General features: G+C 40.3%; 1 protein-coding gene across 1 annotated transcript in view; it reads right to left on the bottom strand.

Annotated features, from left to right (window-relative positions):
- DYNC1LI1 (dynein cytoplasmic 1 light intermediate chain 1) overlaps positions 1 to 20002 on the bottom strand; it is a 55014-nt gene that overhangs the window by 14883 nt on the left and 20129 nt on the right. The window contains exons 4-8 of the mRNA XM_077811231.1: positions 17123 to 17353; positions 7948 to 8117; positions 3956 to 4049; positions 1574 to 1709; positions 965 to 1076 (exon numbers count right to left, since the gene is read on the bottom strand). Of these exons, the coding sequence (XP_077667357.1) occupies positions 965 to 1076; positions 1574 to 1709; positions 3956 to 4049; positions 7948 to 8117; positions 17123 to 17353 (743 nt within the window). The remainder of the gene's footprint in view (positions 1 to 964; positions 1077 to 1573; positions 1710 to 3955; positions 4050 to 7947; positions 8118 to 17122; positions 17354 to 20002) is intronic.

Here is a 20002-nt window from a genome sequence, read left to right as displayed (position 1 = left end):
CTGATTTAGTTTGGTTCCATACACCCCAATGGCTAAATGATTTTGCCCCCTGTATCTTTTTCTACTGGTGAAGAGAACAGAAGGGTTTTTAAATAGCTATTTTACCAGGTAATCCTAGACATTTTAAGAGGTGGGCTTTAAGGTTGTATTTCTGAATTTTCATCAACAGTTTTCCTTTATTCTGAAGGAAGTTCTACAGAGAATAATGGCAATAGGGAGAAGAGGGGTAGAAAAAGATCTACAGACACTTCTTTGTTGGATGAAATAAATAAACCCTTTAAGTAATGGAGGAGAAACACTGATGATTGAGAAGAGCAAACAGCAGGCTTCCATTCTCTTTTTAGAGAGCTAGAATTAAGATACACTGAGCCTTGTGTATGCAGATTTCTTACCTATGTCTGAACATAGGACATAGATCCTACCTGGAAGGCTGTTCCTTCATTTTCACCACATCCACCATCCAGAGGATTGTCTACAGATCCAGTTCAAGTCACCTCCATGAAGGTAGAGGCATAAGAATACAACCCATCATGAACAGTTTGAGTTAGATGTTTATGCCACTTCCAAAGCTGCTGTTGGAACCAGCACCTGCTCAGATTGAGCAAAATAAGCCAGATACTGAGGGGAGTAGTGTGCTATATGCAGCAACACCCATCTGTTTCTTCCTCTCCATGTTGCACAGCAACTAACTATAACAACGCAAACAGTAAGTAATGAAAGCTCGTTACTGGTGACTTTCAAGAGGAAGCAGAAAGCAAACTGGGCAACTCACATAAGGAAGGTAACCAGAAAACGAACAATAAGTGGTTAATAAGCATGTGTCATTTGTGGTTAATAAGCATGGGGTAGCCAACCAAGGGAAGGGAGAAATGCTCTAAAATATGGCAACCAAGACGCAATGTGTGTTATATTCCTACATGTTAACAAAACAGGTTTCCTTTGAAAGATACTGAAATCAAATTACCTTTCTGACAGGTGGTTTTGTTATGATATCTTCAAAACTGTCATCTGCTTTTAGTGTCTGAAAGTTTTCATGTAGTATTCCTATCTTCTTGTCATTATCCCATCCTGCAGGGCTTAAGGTAAACAAATACAGACATTGATCTTCAAATTTAAATATTCACTTGGTTGTTCCCTAATACCCAATATCAACCTGTGGATAAAGATTACCATTGTTGAAAACCAAAACAAAAGTTTTAATAACTGCCTTCTTCTACATCAGCCAGTGATTAGCAGCATCAGCTATCTGAAGTATTTTTATTTTGCTCAGTGTAATACATTGGAGAAGTGATTTTCTCCCGGTGGAACATTCCACTTTAAAAATTGGCTTGACACTTCCTCCCTCCAAAACAGTGTCTGCTCACCAACAGTTTTAACCCATTAACTAACAATCCAGAAAAACCCAAACCTGTTCTTACTGTGAATTTGTAACACTTAACACACAAATTTAGTGAATGTTAATGTTGGAACAAAATCGAAATAGCTTTATAGAACCACTATCTCTTATATACACTATACTGTGTAGATACAAATGTATACATGAATGAATATTTAATAATTAAGATAAACTTACATAAATACTGCATCTTTTTCCACAACAGCAGCAGATACATTAAAAGGAAATCCATATAATTTCTGGACAATATATCTATACACTAAATCAATATTTTTATTTTCCTTTACTGAAGTGTAAATAAGCGCTGCACCATCTGAACACATTTGTTAAAAGAAAATCAGGAGTTTTATTAGCTCAAGCTAACAGTTAACTAATCTTTTTATAACACTGCTCACTGTTTCCAAAAGCAAACTTTATAACCGCTAGAACTATTCAAAGAAAATTTCTATTTGAAACTAACCTTAATTTTATAAACTCATTTAGAGACTGAAAAAGCCAGGCAAAATAAATACCTCTACTCAGCAAGTCAATTGTACGTTGTAGCTTTTATAGCAGCAACAGGCTCTTCTAACTCCCCAAAGAAAAGCCCACAATGCTACCACAACATTCATGGTAAATTATCAAAGTTGGTTATCTCAAAAGTACTAAACGAACCAGCAGTTATTGCCAAAGTCCTCTTAATTCCTCCTAGAAATTCTTTTTAAAGGAGCAGAGTTGTACCGTATAAAATGAAGGTATACGTTTCCCTACAAGGGGTGAGTATAATGTCAACACACATGTGCAGTTAGCTGATGTGTCTGCCAACACCAATATGACACTAAGATGGTGTTGCTCTTTCAGAGTCTTTAAAGTTTTTAATTATGAAATTTCTCTAAATAGTGGTATATCAGTCTTTAAATTATGTAACAAATATTAAGAAAAATGTTTAACACTTAAAGTGCTTTGTCCTCTCTAAGTGCTCTACAGAATCATGAAATAATGTTGGAAGTATTTAGAGAGTCTGGCAAACTTAAAACAATTGAAACTTGGATATTAGAAGCTGAATATCTCCAAAAAAGGTAAAGGGCACATTTCAGTATGTGTAGTTCAACTCATAAAACTTTCCTTTTTCATAATGACCAGGAAAATATCCAGTGGGATTTCTAATACCTATTTGATAGATTTATATCCTATATTTAAAAAACCTCAAGTTATACACATAGGAGTATAGTTACATAAACTAGCTATCACTTAATATCCTCCCTCCCACCTTTTTGGTTATATCCATTTGTATTGTACTGGGTGTTAATTCTACAATTTGGTCTGCTAGCATAGATCCCAACTGGAGGATGGGGTCTTAAATTATAAACTGCTTGGGGCAGGCACTGTGCCAATCCTGACTGGGGTCTCAAGTTCTTGAACTATAATTTGTCCACAAATGCTAACTTCTCTACAATCTTGTCGACACTACCTTTCTTAACATTGCCCTTCACTGCAGCTCCAATGCTGGTATAATAGTGCGGACAAGCTGCTGGAATTTTAAATGTCCTCTAGACCTACTCTTTGCAAGGTTAGATGACAAGGGGTAAAATTGTGTATAGTACAGTTGAATCTCAGAGTTACGAACACCTCGGAAACTGAGGTTGTTCATAACTCTGAAATGTTTGTAACTCTGAAAAAACGTTATGGTTGTAAACTTTTAGAAGTTTACAACTGCACATTGACCTCATACAGCTTTGAAACTTTACTATGAAGAAAAATGCTACTTTCCCTTTATTTTTTTAGTTTATGTTTAACATGGTACTGTATTTACCCTTTTTTTTTGGTCTCTGCTGCTGCCTGATAGCATACTTCTGGTTCCAAATGAGGTATGTGGTTGACTGGTCAGTTCGTAACTCAGATTCTACTGTAATGTTCCCATTTGTGTTAGAACAATGTTGGGAACTTAAGAAAAATGCTGACAGTCAGCTTGAGCATGAGCTCTGTATCCACATGCCTTTAAGGTAAGCAAAGCCAGCTTATCCTTCCACGTAGAGTTATGCATTTTTCCTACATCTTTAATATTTGAAAAGTCTTGGAGAACTATTCAGTATTACAAAAGACTGATCCAATAGTCAGGCCAAAATGATTACATGCCTTATAATCAAGTGTACTTGAAGTATATTCAAATGTAAACTGAAGTGAGAATTATCTTGCTGTTGGTAGGCTATTTCAGGGATCATCTTAAACTCAGTTTTAGGGCAACTATTCAGCATTTGATTATGAAAGGGTTAGTGAAAGGAAATCTAGGAAGCCATGGACAAGAAGGTATGCTGGACTTCTCTTCCTGATAGCCCTGTTTAAAAAAAAAAAAAAAAAAAATCCACAACACTTGACAGTATAAAGAAGGTTAAACCTGACATGGCCCAGCATAACAGAATCTTCCCTAGGGACCTCGGTTCAGTTAAACCAGTCACTCAGTGGTGGACTCAGGCTAGGTCCTAGAATAATTGTGTTCAAGCCACATAAGTTTGTCACAATTTGGATCTTATAAGGATTACAGATATGCCATTATTACGCATTTCAAACTTTAAAGGATACATTGTAAACAAAACCGTCGGATATGTGACTGAATGAAGTCAAAGTGTTCATCTCTGTAGTCATGTTCTTTTTCCAGGAGACTAATGGCATCACACTGTCAAGTTAAAAAACAACAAACAAGCAATATTGCATGTTCAGCATCTTTTAAAAATAGCAATGTTGTTACTCCTCTAGTTAGCAGATAAAAAACAAAAGAAAACCTATAAAGACATTTAATCACCTAAACAGAACAAATTAAGGAACACATTTTTGAACCTACAGCTGATGCAGGCAACATTAAAACCAGCACTAAAGGCAGGGAGTTACAACTGGCTATGGAATGGCAAGAATTGCAAGTTTTTCAGCTGCAGTGAAAGACTCACTAGAGGCCTGTATGGATACAAAAACATGTATCCACATCTGTGGATTTGCAGGGCTCTACACCGTCGCCAGGCTGCGGCTCTAAGAGGTAACCCCTGTCCCTGGCCGGAGCTGGGTTGGGGACAGCCATGCAGGCAGCTGTGGGGAGGCCGCGCAGAGTTACGGATCCTCCACCTGCCCTTGGCCGGGCAGGGACACAGCCATGGCCTGCTCTCAGGCTCTGCCCTCCCCCCACACACCTCAGGCAAGTGGAAGGTTCGCTGTGGCTCCCCAGCTGGGCTCCACGCTGGCCTGGCTTGGGGGGAGGGGGAGGTGACCTGTGGAGCTGCTTGGGCTCCCTGCCGAGGGCAGCTGGAGCATCCGCCATGGCTCCCCACAGCTGCCCACCCAGCTCTTACAATGGCTGGGCTGCGACTCCGAGAGCTGCCCATCCTGGCCAGAGCCGGGTCAGGAAAAGCTGTGCTGGCAGCTGTGGGGAGCCTGGGTCATGCCACCTGCCCTAGGCGGGGGGCCTGATCAGCCCTCAGCTCATGTCCCTGCCCCCCCCAGCTCCCAGCCCAGGGCAGGTGGAGGGTCCGCGCCATGGTTCCCCACAGCTGCCTGCCTGGCTCTTACTGTCGGAGCCATGCACAAATACAAAATTTGTATCCCCATCGGCGTTATCCACAGAAACGATCCACGGATATAAAGCAGATACCCGCAGATTCGCAGGGCTCTAAGAATCACACAGTGGAGGACTGCACCTATGCTGAAATCAAAACATGGTACTCTCTGCAGTGGGTTTAGCTATTGTAGTATCAGGGCCAACGAAACACCTAGACATACAAAAATGCTATCTAGCTCTGCAATCAAAAAAACCCAAAACAAAACACACACACACACACCCCACAACAAACAAACAAGGTTTTGACTAAAAAAATGAAAGCATTGGCCAAGTGGTGAACTGACAGTAATAGCTTATTCCCTCATTCCCTGAGAAAGGACAAACTGAAAATACAACTTGCTTATGCCCATGGCCATTGAAGGGCCAAAAGGAAATGGATCCCAAGAGAACCATACCCAAATCTACCTTGCTAAGAAGGTGGGTTACTCAACTACTTATGAAAGTTAGGGAGAAGAGATATATCAGAAGAATCCTAAAAACTGAGCAAATTAGTTAAAACAATAGTAAAGAATAAAATTGTCAGACACACAGAAGAACACAAATTGTTGGGCAAAAGTCAACATGGTTTCTGTAAAGGCAAATCAGGTCTTACTAATCTACCAGAGTTCTTTGAAGGGGTTAACAAACATGTGGACAAGGGGGATCCAGTGGACATAGTGTACTTAGATTTCCAGAAAGCCTTTGACAAGGTCCCTCAAAGGTTCTTACGTAAACTAAGTAGTCATGGGATAAGAGGGAAGTTCCTTTCATGGATTGAGAACTGGTTAAAAGACAGGGAACAAAGGGTAGGAATAAATGGTAAATTTTCAGAATTGAGAGGGGCAACTAGTGGTGTTCCCCAAGGGTCAATCCTAGGACCAATCCTATTCAACTTATTCATAAATGATCTGGGGTAAACAAAGAGGTGGCAAAGTTTGCAGATGATACTAAACTGCTCAAGATAGTTAAGACCAAAACAGACCGTGAAGAACTTCAAAAAGATCTCACAAAACTAGGTGATTGGGCAACAAAATGGCAAATGAAATTTAATGTGGATAAATGTAGAGTAATGCACTTTGGAAAAAACCACCCCAATTATACATACAATATGATGGGGGCTAATTTAGCTACAACTAATCAGGAGAAAGTTCTTGGAGTCATTGTGGATAGTTCTCTGAAGACGTCCACGCAGCGTGCAGTGGCAGTCAAAAAAGCAAACGGGATGTTAGGAATCATAAAGAAGGGATAGAGAATAAGACGGAGAATATCTTATTGCCCTTATATAAATCCATGGTACGCCCACACCTTGAATACTGCGTACAGATGTGGTCCCCTCATCTCAAAAAAGATATACTGGCATTAGAAAAGGTTCAGAAAAAGGCAACTAAAATTATTAGGGGTTTGGAACGGGTCCCATATGAGGACAGATTAAAGAGGCTAGGACTTTTCAGCCTGGAAAAGAGGAGACTAAGGGGGGATATGATAGCGGTATATAAAATCATGAGTGGTGTGGAGAAAGTGAATAAGGAAAAATTATTTACTTGTTCCCATAAGAACTAGGGGCCACCAAACGAAATGAACGGGCAGTATGTTTAAAACAAATAAAAGGAAGTTCTTCTTTACACAGCACACAGTCAACCTATGGAACTCCTTGCCTGAGGAGGTTGTGAAGGCTAGGACTATAACAGGGTTTAAAAGAGAACTGGATAAATTCATGGAGGTTAAGTCCATTAATGGCTATTAGTCAGGATGGGTAAGGAATGGTGTCCCTAGCCTCTGTTTGTCAGAGGGTGGAGATGGATGGCAGGAGAGAGGTCACTCGATCATTACCTGTTAGGTTCGCTCCCTCTTGGGCACCTGGCATTGGCCACTGTCGGTAGACAGGATACTGGGCTGGATAGACCTTTGGTCTGACCCAGTATGGCCATTCTTATGTTCTTTCTTATGAAATATTAATGCAGAAACACCTAAACTACTAACCAAAGAACTCAACTCAGTTTTTTTGCAATCCTCTCCATTTACAGAGGGAGATCAGAGTACATGAAAATGTGCCAAGTCAATTTTAACAAGTTCAGCAAGATGTAAAAATCCTACCCAAAAGATGGAACTGTATTTGTGTAACTTGTTTTAAAGAAACCCTGATCAGGCTGTAGATGTGGTGATGGTGGCATTTTCTGTAGCCATATCAGATTTATTTTGGAAAGCCGAGGCACATCACAGAACTGTTTCTGTTAGCAGAAGTGAGCCAATCAGTCATTAAATGAGAATTCAACTTCCTGGTCTGCACGCTCATGTGTGCACGCACTCACACAAAAAGGTGAAAATCTGCTTGACTAACAGATGTACCATGAGTATGAATCAGTCTCAAGGGATAACTATTTTGATATAGCTCAGAATACGTTTGTTTTTTTTATTTGCAAAATTTGGTTCTTCTGCTCTTGATACTAATGTCTTTGAATACTATGCTCATTTTGCTTGATTAAATCAATCTTCATAAGATTCACTAGAATTAGGATGATAGAGATGTTAACAAGGTATTTTTTTAATTTATAAATTGATGACCTGCCTATGATCAAGTACTGTCAGCTGCTTTTAGTTACATCTTACACATCTAACCTGAGGACATAAAAGTAAACCAATTACTAAGACTTCAGGAAAAATCTAAAATTTGGAAATTCCTGACTTTAGAATGCTTGATTTGCAACATATCTGAAGTAAAAGAATACAAAAACTAGCATCTCATGTCTAGATATCTTTGTTTACTAGCATCAACGTTCAGAAAAGTGTTAATTCATTTCAAGGGAGAAAAATGCCTAGGCTCCACAAAAAGTGGCTCTTAAAAAATTCTTATCAGGGGAAAAAACAAAGTATTCAGAATGCAGAGTGCTTTTTTCAGTTTAGAAAAGCCAAATATTGTCAGCCACCCGTAACCAGAAGCACACTTTTAAAGTAAAATATACAAAAACAATTCTAAAAACCTGAAACAAACCTTTGTACAAACTACTACTACTGGAATGCCTAAGTTACATGTTAGCGTATCTGCACCCAACGGCAAAATCACACTGTCATCTTTGTCTTCTTGTATTGACATATTTCTTCTTTGTGGAGAAGCTGGAAAATCCTCTCCTGGTTCTATATATTCTTGGAAATCTCTTACCACTGAAATGAAAGAAAAATATTTATCTATAATGGCAGCCACTTATTTCAACAATAATTATTCCCATTGCCAAAATCCACTTACTGTACACTATATAGTAAGTGTTTGTTCATGTTTAAAAAGCTCAACAAAAATGCATGAAATGCTGCCAATAACGATTGGCCTGAGCAGTGCAGAAGAATACTAGTAAGTCCAGTATCTGATACATCCATGACTGGAAAGAAGCATACAGCAAGACATTAAGTTTACTAAAGCATTATAAGAACACAGTCAATACACAGGACACTATAAATCCAACTATCGTTTAGATTCTACTGTGGAAGTGACGAGAGGTCTCAGTTTCCCACTGCAATAGGCACTACACACCCTATGAATATGTAAGTTCTGCTCTTTGAGGCAGGGACTAAAGTATATCATGAAACAGAGTGGATATAAGCAGATGAGGGTGGATGGCAATACTGAGAATTATGATTAGCAGAAGCAGCAGTATTCACAGTAGACAAGTTGCCTAGCTGTTGTGTTATGCCAGTGAAACTAAAATTAGGAATGGTCATCCAAATTTTTACATCTCTTTACAAATGCACAGTAAAAAGCAACAAAAATAAAAGGGAATATACCACAGTAAGACAGTAATACGTCACTACTTTCACTACCGATAGAACAACTATCTATTGTGAGTTGGTAAAGTGAACAAATCCCTTCACCTGGCAGACTACAAAGTAATTTCATTTTATTTTAGCCACTGTAGTGTTTAACACTATATCCTGAATATTTTAACACTATAGTAGGAAGGAGTGTCACTACAGAATTTTTCTATTCTATCTGAAAGCCTAAACCAGACCATATTATTTGGGTGAATTACAAACTGTATGGATTAACAAAAAGTAAAAAGAACTTCTACTAAACTCTACTATTGAAACTTCTTTTTGTAAAGTTCACTGTGGTACAGAGAACAACGACTAGGGAACAGGCAGAATAGTGGTAGATAAAAAGATAAGAATTGTGTGTAGAGATTGAATTTTAGCAGTATAAATTTCACTTAAAACATTAAGAAAAGCTTAAGGCGGCATGACTAGGCATTCCAAAGTTAGTAAGTGATAACACCATAAGGTTGTACCCTCAACTCTACCCTCCTGCACGCATGCAATAGTCTAATAACATAACCACATTTTATTCCTCAAAAACACCATATTTTCTACAACCTTAGACATTCAAACTTTTTTCAGTTTTGTACATATGCATATTCTTTTCTTAAAGTTATGTATTTTACTAATTTTGTAAACACATTTTCACAACAGCCACAGCGCCTGCTTTAGCTGCATTTCAGACAGTGAGATGGTTAATTATGAGATTAATTTCATAAAAATTTGCTGGTACAGCAGGACATTATAATTCACAACTATTAGCTTATGTTATTCATACCCTTTGACTACTATTCTCTTATGTTATTCAATTACATTAAAATTCTCTGGGTGAAGACAAAAGGGAAAAACCTAGGGGCAACATCATGGTAGGGGTATAGACTACCAAATCAGGAGGAAGACACGGACGAGGCATTTCTAGAACAAAGAGCACATACCCAAAACACAAGACCTGGATAGTAATGGGGCATTTTATCTACCCAGGTACCTGTTGGTACAGTAATATGGCAAAATAATCTCCTATGAGTTCTGGGAATACATTGGAGTCAACTTCCTATTTCAGAAGGTGGAGGAAGTAACGAGGGGGAACCCATTTTAGACTTGATTCTGACTAACAGGGAAGCATTGGCTGAATCTGAAGTTAGAAGGGAATTTAAATGAAAATGATCATGAAATGATGATTTCATGATTCTAAGAAAACCGGGTCAGAGCAGCGGAATAAGGAAAATGGACTTTAAAAAACTGAACTTTAACAAACTCAGAGAACTGGTAGGTAGGATCCCATGGGAAGCATATCAAGGGGGAAAAAGGACTTCAGGAGAGCTGGCGGTTTCTCAATGAGATAATATTAAAAGCACAACAGCAAACTGTCCCAATGAGAAGGAAAAATAGGAAGAATAGTAAAAGATCAATTTGATTCCACCAGGAGCTCTTTAACAACCTGAAAATCGAAAGGGAATCCTACAAAAAATAGGAACATGAACAAATTATAGAGGATGAATAAAATAGAATAGCGGAAGCACATAGGGACAAAATCAGAAAGGCAAAGGCACAAAATAAGTTACACCTATCAAGGGACATAAAAGGAAACAAGATAGATAATGTACTATAATACACCTCTGCCTCGATATAACGCGATCCAATATAACACGAATTCGGATATAACGCGGTGAAGCAAAAATGGTTTTCTGTCTTGTCTATAACATTGGTTCTCAAACTGAGGGTCGTGACCCAGTTATGTGGGGGGTCGCAAGCCCCAACCCCGGCAGGGGCGTGCGGCTGAGAGCCCCGACCCTGGGCTTGATGTGAAGGACAACATCAGATGCACCACTTCTAAAAAAACACCAAGAATAAAACTTCTTGTGTCAAATACTGTATTAATAATGGAAATGCTTGAGGCCAAAATAAGTTCAATGTAACGCGTTTTCACCTATAATGCGGAAAGATTTTTTGGCTTCCGAGGACCACGTTATATTGGGGTAGAGGTGCATATTAGGACCAAACAAAAGATGAAGGAAAGTGTGGGTCCACTATTTAGCAGAGAAGGAGAGCTAATTATGGATAGTATCAAGAAGGCTGAGGTGTTAAATCCCTATTTGGTTTCAGTCTTCACTAAAAAGGTTAACTGTGACCAGATGCTTAATACAATATTAACAAGTAGGCAGGAACACAAGCCAGAATACAGTAAGAAGATGTTAAAGAATATTTAGGTAAGTTAGATGTATCCAACTCAGTAGGCCCTGATGAAATTCACTCTTGGGTACTTAAGGAACTAACTAGCTAAAGCAATCTCAGAACCAATAGCTATTATCACTGAGAACTCATGGAGGACAGGTGAGGTCCCAGAAGACTGAAGAAGGGCAAACGTAGTACAATAAAAAGGAGAACAAAAAGAATCTACCAAATTAGAGACCAATCAGCCTAGCTTCACAATACCTGGAAAGATACTGGAATAAATTATTAAACAATCAGTTTGTAATCACCTAGAGAATAATGTTATAAGGAACAGCCAGCATGGATTTGTCAAGAGCCAAACATGCCAAAGCACCCTAATCTCCTTCTTTGACGGGGTTACAGGTGTAGTGGATGGGGGTAAGCAGCAGATGCGATATATCTTGACTTTGGTATGGCTTTTGACATAATCCCAACATGACACTCTCATAGGCAAACTAGGGAAATGTTGTCTAGATGAAATTACTACAAGGTGGGAGTACTACCGATTGAAAGACCATACTCAAAGTAATTACCAATTGTTTGCTGTCAAACTGGGGGGAGGGGGTGGGGAATGTATCTAGTGGGGTCCCACATGGGTCTGTCTGGTACTATTCAATACTTTTGTTAATGGAGTAGAGAGTAGGTTTACGGAGTAGAGAGTAGGTTTATAAAATTTGCAGATGACAACAAGCTGGGAGGGGTTGAAAGCACTTTGGAGGATAGGATTAGAATTCAAAATGACTGACAAATTGGAGAAATGGTCCTGAATCAATAAGATGAAATTCAATAAAGACAAATGCAAAGTGCTTCACTTAGGAAAAAAATATCAAATGCACAAATACAAAATGGGGAATAACTGGCTAGGCACTAGTACCACTTAAATGGATCTGGGGGTAACAATGGATCACAAATTGAATAAGAGTCAAAAAACAAAACGTGATTCAGTTACAGAATGATACTAAACTTTTTTTGCGATGTATTAACAAGAGTGTCTTAAGACAGACATAGGAGGCAACTGTTCCACTCTACTTGGCACTGGTGAAGCCTCATTTAGAGTACCGTGTGCAACTTTGTGCACCGCTCTTTAGGAAAGAGATGGACAAAGTGGAGAGTCCAGAGGAGGGCAACAAAAATGATAAAAGATTTAGAAAATCTGATTTATGAGAAAAGGTTAAAAAACTAGTCTTAAGAAACCTGATAACAGTCTTCAGATATGTTCAGCGCTGTTATGAAGAGGACAGTGATCAACAGTGGACATGGAGAACAGAAGGTAGGACAAGTAGCAATTGGCTTAATCTACAGCAAAGGAGATTTAGGTTCGATACTAGGAAAAAACTATAAGGATGGTTAAATATTGGAATAGGCTCCCAAGGGATGTTGTGGAATCCCTGTCTTTAAAGGTTTTTAAGAAAAGGTTAGACAAACCTGTCAGGGATGACCTAGGTATACTTGGTTCTTTCTCAGTATGGGGGTGGGTTGGCTAGATAGTTTACTGAGGTCCTTTCCAGCTCTACATTTTTATGATTCATTTATTGTATATCATAAGTATTGATTATAGTGTGTTTTTCATGTAAATTAGTTTCATGGACTGTAAGGTATATAGTAGAGTACATGCACACAACAAATGACTCAGCTTGAGAAATTATGTATGATCAGGTAATTAAAAGCTACAATAATAAATATGCTCAAAGGGACATAATGAAGGCTGCATAGTAAAAGCTTACTCAATTCCTTACTTGCCATGCAAACTTTTTTTTTTTTTTTTTTAAACTGATTTCCCTAGATTCTTCCCAATCCCCAATTCCATGATTTGGAGATATTTAGGTGGACACTACCAAAATGCCTTGTCCCACATACTTTTCATGTTCACAGGGGGAGAACCTCTCCTGCAAACACAGGTGCTGTGGAGAACCTACTTTCACACTTCTTAAGACCACCAGAGTAAAGTCCCTCCTCCGGAAGAGCTTGAGAGCTCCATAAGGCTCCTGCTCCAGCTATAGACCTGCTAGATGGAGTCTTGCTCATCTGCAGTCCTACGTTCCTTAGCAGGTCTGAACTATGGTGACTCTAGACAGGCCAGATCTTATGGAAGGGGTCATGGGTGTCACTGAAACAACCCAGGATTTGCATGGAAAAGCACTATGACCCAAGCAGAATATTATTTTTTTTAAACAGGAACTTGCTGGAGCTTTACATCATTGTACTTTGAGCCCAGCATGTAACATTTTTTCTATGTGAAACCATTTCAAGAACTTTTTGGCCTCCCAAGCCTCATCTCCAAGATGAGCTAGCTTTTCTCCTACTCTCTCCTGTGGCCTTTGAGAGCCTGAAAGAAAGCTGCTCTGCTGTGAAGTTCTTAGAGTATATCTTCACGCAAACTCAGACTCCTACTCAAGTCTTGCCCCAAACCATCCTCCTGTCTATATAAAATCCTCTCATTCAAGCATAGTGGTTCTTTCAGCCTAGGTTAGCTGGCTCATCTGGAGATATAGTCTAAAATACAAGTGAAGTTTTCACTTGGGCTGATAACCCACCCACCTTCCAATGAGGATGCAACTCAAGTGCTGACAGTCCTCAAATGCCTGCCCACAATTCCCTCTGTGGCCCCAAAAGTTACAGACAAGTTCTCCCAGGGAAAGAATGAGTGCAGTTCAACTTACTGCAGCACAATGGGATGGCCCCTAGAAGTCCGAGCGATACACATACATGAATGCAGCACCAGTGAGGAGAGTAATTTGAATATGGCTTTGCAGTGTTGTTGCTCACACCTGAGTTAAGCTGACCCAGGTGCTAATCACTCAAGTTAGCTCTGCAGAGAAGAGACACACTTAAGCTACACCTGTACAGCAATTAAACACCTACAGCTGGCCTAGGTCAGCTGACTGGGGCTTGCGGGCAGCTCCAGGACTGAAAAACTGATGTGTAACTGTTCGGGCTCAGGCTGGAGCCCAACTGTGGGATCCCGTGGGGGAGTGGAAGGTCCCAGAGTCCAGGCACCAGCCCAAGCACAAATGTCTACATGGCAATTTTTAAGCCGCACAGCCCAAGCCCCACAAGCCTGAGTCAGCCAACCTGGGCAAGCCGCGGGTCTTTTATCCCAGTGTAGATGTACCCTTAGAATGTTCAGCAATGGAACCAATGTCTGCAGAAGAAGAGCTCATTTCCTGTTCCTCTAGCAGAACCTTAGGAGGGCCACAAGAGCCCTCTCTCAACACTTTTGCATGGATGGAGGGTAGGACTTCTAATAAGCCCTGGCCATAGACTAACCTAAGCATATCCTATAGTTCACTTTTTGCTATGCAGCTAGAGTTCCTACTCCACATTTTTAATACAGTAGGAAAGCCTTCCCTATGTGCCCCCTTCCCCGCACTAAGAAATGGTTGAGCAGTTTCATTTATTTAAAAAAAACCCAACAACAACACACATTCACCTTAAATAAAAAACATGAAATTTTAGGTCAGTAGATGCAAGTTCCAGGAAGTGACTGAAAATAGTTGGAGAATGGAAGCATTTAACTAAAGCAGTCACTATTACTCTTACTATAATAAAAGTATGGGATCCACTAACATAGGGATAACGATGTCTGCTGACAAGAATCCATTTTTAAATATACGTGTTCAAGTTTCCTCTACAACAGAGATCCCCAAACTGTCGGGTGTGCCCCCTGGGGGGCACGGAGGAACATTCAGGACAGTGTGGCGGGCCCCCTATGGGGGCAGGCAGGGAGTGCCACCCAGCCTCGCCGTGGCCCCAGCTCCACACTTGACCCATCCCCAGCCTTGGTGGGGCTCTGCACCTGGCCAGGGGCCCTGCTGCCAAACCCCACCATGGCCCAGCTGCAGCTCAGTTCCCAGCGCCACCCCCAGCCTTGGCCCCTGGCCACAGCTCTCTTCCCAGCCTGGGGCCAGAGCGGCACAGCATCCAGCTGCGGCTCTGCTCCCGCCCCCAGCCTTGGCCCCTGGCCGCAGCTCGTTCCTGTCCCTGTTCCTGTTCCCACCCTCAGCCTCAGCCCCATCCCCATCCCCACCTCCAGCTGTGGCCCCCTTACTGCTGTCCTTCCCACCCCCCACGGAGCCATGACCCCACTCCTGGCCTTGGCTCTGGGGGGGCACAGACAGGGGCAGAGGGGCTGCAATCCTCAAAAGTTGGGGGACCACTGCTCTACATTTTCAATTGCTCATAATTCTCAGACACTTCTGGAAATGAAATTATCCATGGTCTTATTCAATTTAAAGATTATTTATTTTTTTAAAAAAGAGAACATAAGTACAACTAGTTCATCCATCTGAACAGGAAAGTAGGGTAAATGCTTTCCTCATATGTTTTACCTTTGTAACTCACATTTCCAGCTTCAGTTGTCTACGTTTGAGGACTATAAAACAAAGACAATGAGGAAGAAAAAATAACCTAAGAAAATTAGTTCAATATTTTTAAGACTATGAGTGCTAAAATAACCACTGAGCACATGAACTTTAGGAATTATTTTTTAACTAGTATTTTATGGCATCCTTACCTTATAATGATTTAGAACATGTTGCCCTAGTTAAAGGCTGCTCCAACATTGTCCTTTTCTTAAAACATTAAAAAACAAAATCAAACACAAAAACTAATGCCACTGAAATTGAGAAATCAAGTACACAAGTCAGGAAAATCTAAAGATCAAAGTTTTTAAATGCAATGTTGACAGGGTCTTTTCCCCCCGTTAAATGAAAATCTAATTATTTCCCTAACTTGTATACTTCATTTCTTTTTCTGAATGTAAAGTGATACATCACTTAATACAAAAACCCAGATGATGTGAGAAGAACTAGTTAGGCCATACCTGGACATCAATTATAATCTTTAAATGGTGGTTTTGATGTGTAAATACTATTTTCCCTAATTTATTGCAACTTCCTAGCTCAGTTAGAACAAGCAGCCCTATCCTGAAGATAGTGACTCAATGTAACTAACGAGCTAAATAAGTAGTAAATAGTAGTTTTGAAGGCAACCGAAAGGCTACATACTAAAAAGGCAATCAAGCAAACAGAAGAACCAGATGTGCTCAACAAAGAGAGAAGCACTAAAGACATCAGGCAAAATTTATTTTTCAGATGGAACACTTTATAGCCTTTCAGTGACATTCACCCAGTAAGGGACACTATTAGGTAATCAGAGGCAAAGACTCCAGTATTATTTTACTTGAGGTAGAGAACATTGCCTCCATAATGCTTCCAACCCAAAGAATAAGACCAGATCCTGGAGCTGGTTTTGGGCTCCCCTATAAAAATCAGAGCCACTAAGCCAGTTCTTTAAGAAAATCCTTGAAGGAATGATTGAATGCGACTCACAATGATAATCCATCCTTATACAAAGTCTCTATAGATATTTAACCAAATATATAAACGAGTAGTCCATCTTAAAATTTAACTTAAGGTTTCAATTCCAGAACTGTGTCAACTATTGCAGTACTGTACACTTTAGCAAAGCACAGTTCTACCTAAAAAGGATGATCTAGCTGTTAGGGCCCTCGCCTAGGATTGGGAGATTTGGGTTCAAATCTCTGCTCTGCCACAGACTTCCTGTACCACTGTGAGTGTGTCACTTAGGCCCAGATTTTTAAATGTTTTTAGGCACTGCTCCACCTGGTGTTGCAACATCTAACTGACTTAGCAGCTGATGCTCACCAGCACTAGTGCTATCAATGGTGCAAAAGTTAATGTAGACAGGGCTCAGGCATTTTTACTACATCATGAAAGCCTGAACAGAGACATCATTGGTTCAAAATTCTCTAGTGTAGACAAGGTCTTTGAGCAAATACAATTATTATTACCTAAGCGATGAAGGCGGAAACAGTGCCTATGTGCTGCCTTTTAACCCCAATGCCTGATATCTACCTAGCTCTGCAGTCTGAACAGAACTACAAGAAAAAACTTTGAAGATCAAGGCTTTTAGAAGTTACAACTTTTATGCTAATTCAAAGTTTTTCTAAACAGAGAAATACTACTCGTGCATTGAAGGTACTTTAATAGAACAATTTAGATAACCTAACTCAAGATAGTTACTTTGCTGAGTTTCCAAAGAATAAAAACAGTCTACATCATAAGTTAAATAGCTCAAAAAAGCATTAAGTATATTTAATTTCAACAGTTTCTATTTTTTAAAATACTCACACTTTTGTTCCATTTCTTTCATTTCTTCAGGAGGAATTTTTAATTTGTCAATATGCTCTCTTACAACACTTGCCCACTTTTGTAAGGAATCCAGTGCAGTCCAAGGCCTAGACATGTCTACGACCAGCATAACCAGAGTGTCCTTTAGAGAGTTAGCCTCCATTGCAAACTTAAGGAGACCTTTATGATACAGGTCACCATCCAAAATCCACACATTACACCTTGTTTGATCTGTAATAAAAAGTAGAAAATACAAGACAAACTAAAATCTGTAAGTTATCCTTTTAAAATGTAGTCTATTGGATCAGAGTTAGTATATTAGAATTGTGTTGACAGTTTTTACTAATATCAGATTTCTTAGCTCCTTGTCTCCATGAGACGGTACGTAAAACCCAAGGAACATGCACCATCTTTGCATACTCTATGTCTGCAATTTATCAGCCAACAAATTGGTTTCTTTAAAAAAGAGACCCTTAAAGTGACACTAACTTCCCCAGAGCAAGTTCCTGAAAGTGAAAGCACATTACCTTAACATAATACTTGGCAAATTCTGTAACATTTTACATCTGCAAGTACTTTAAAATGTTAGTCTTCAGAGTATTAGTGTAAAGCAAGTATTACAGTAAGAGAATATTTAGGCCTTCAGTGCTCAAAACTATCAGCTTTTCCTTAAGAGTTGAGCTAGATCAGGGCTGAAGGATCACTTTTACATCCCCGCTTTGAGCGGCCACAATCCAATATGGCTCCCTGTAATGTGTCTGCTTCTCTCTATTCAGCTATGTCTACGCTACTGTGGTAAGTCAACCTACGCTATGCAACTCCAGCTATGTGAATAGTGTAGCTGGAGTCGATGTACCTTAGGTCGAGTTTCCACTGAGGGGTCGACGGTTCTTACCTCACTCTTCCCGTCGGGGGTACAGTACCGGGGTCAACTGTAGAGCGATCTGCTGTTGATCTGGCGGGTCTTCACTAGACCCGCTAAAATCGACTACCAGCGGATTGATCTCAGAAAGTCAATTCCGGCTGTAGTGTTGACATAGCCTTCTCTATGATACCCATAAGTACTAAGGAGAGTGTGTGCCATGGCATGATGTGCCCAAAAGGGCAGAAACAGTACCAGGCCTTGCAAAAGGTGGAATTACAGGAAACAGAAACCTGATTTTTTGCAGGGGGAAAAGAGAAATGGACAGAAATACTTTACAGCTAGTCTCCTACAAGAAATACAAAATATCCCCTCCCAAAAATACTTAATGTTCTTAAGTTTAAGATAAACATTAATTTTTAATTACATTTTTCCTCCGGTGAGTCATTTAAAAGTGTTGGAACATTTACAGTTATCAGGTTCAGTAAATTGAGGGCAGTTTTCCTTAAAAATCTTGTTTTTATTGCTCATCAGGAGTGTTGGTTTGACAACACTGGATACAGAGTATTGTTTATTCACATAACCGGTAAATACAGCATAGTCAGAAGTACAGACTTCACATCACTTATGCAGTGTGCCTCATCCATCTTCCTCCTCTCATCCCCACTGGCTCAATCCCACCTTTGTAGTTCCCCTTATCCCTTTACAGCTCCCCACCACTTCTGCCTACTTTTATCCTCTCTACCTTGAGATTCCCACTCCTCCCACCAGCAATAACCTAAGACCCACATCCGCAACCTTGTCCCCTCTGGTGACATTTACGCAAATCCTGGCCCTCTCTTCACCCCCACCCACTCCACCTTACGTAACCATTCTCCACCACCCCTCTCATACCACCATTCTTAATCTCACACCGATCCTCCTCCATCTTTTCTCTTGAGATATCTAGAAGGATCACAGTAATCTCTGACTGATGCTCTGTACCTCGGGGGAACACCCAGCACCCCCATGTTCATCCTTGTAAAATGATTGTGTGGCCCGCTCCCAAATAGAAGTCAAACTACACCTATGCCCAATGCCCTGTCCCAAGGCTCCCCTACCCCCACTGGGCCCTGGAGTTTTTATAGCATGTCGAGAGGGGCCTCAGAGGGAAAAAAAAAAAAAAAAAAGGTTGAACACCCCTGATCTACAGTCCACCCATCAGCCTCTCCCACTGATTTTGACTCTTGGATCTCTATCTCCTCTCCTCACCATCTTCCACACTCATCTTCCATGACTTCAGCTTCCATGTTGATGACCCAATCCAACCCTTTAACTGCACATTTCCTTGATCTCAACTCTTCATTCAAACTGCAGCCCTGGTGCAATGCTCCCACTCATCAAAATGAAAAGGAGTACTTGTGGCACCTTAGAGACTAACCAGTTTATTTGAGCATAAGCTTTCCATGCATCCGATGAAGTGAGCTGTAGCTCACGAAAGCTTATGCTCAAATAAATTGGTTAGTCTCTAAGGTGCCACAAGTACACCTTTTCTTTTTGCGAATACAGACTAACACGGCTGTTACTCAAACTCATCAAAATGACATTTCACTGGACTGTCTTCACCAAGGACTGCTTTCTATTATCTGTTACCAAATTCCTCCTTTCTGATCTAATCTCCTACCCTTTTTCAGCACTGTCCATCAGCCACCTCACTCCCTCAATCTGTCACTACCCATGACCTCCATTCCATCAGTGTCAATGACTTTTCCATCTGCTCCCAGTGCCCCCTTCCCTTTTTTCCGTTAATATGGTTGTTTATTTTCTCCATGCTTCCCACCCTTAACTTTTGCGTCCCTCTCCTATTGCAAGGTCTGCCCTGCCAACCCCTCTGGATCACCCCCAACATTTGCTTCCTCTGGTCCTGTTCTTGCTATGCAGAGCATCTCTGGAGGAAGTCCCATGACCAGTCTGACTTTATCCATTATGAATTTCTCTTCCTTCATGCTATCTTTCTAGCTAAAACAGCTCTACTTTAA

The sequence above is a fragment of the Eretmochelys imbricata genome, chromosome 2 (genome assembly GCF_965152235.1).
Source record: "Eretmochelys imbricata isolate rEreImb1 chromosome 2, rEreImb1.hap1, whole genome shotgun sequence".
Taxonomy (NCBI): Eukaryota; Metazoa; Chordata; order Testudines; family Cheloniidae; genus Eretmochelys; species Eretmochelys imbricata.
The sequence above is the reverse complement of the archived record's forward strand: the minus strand, read 5'-3'. Positions and strand labels throughout refer to the sequence as shown.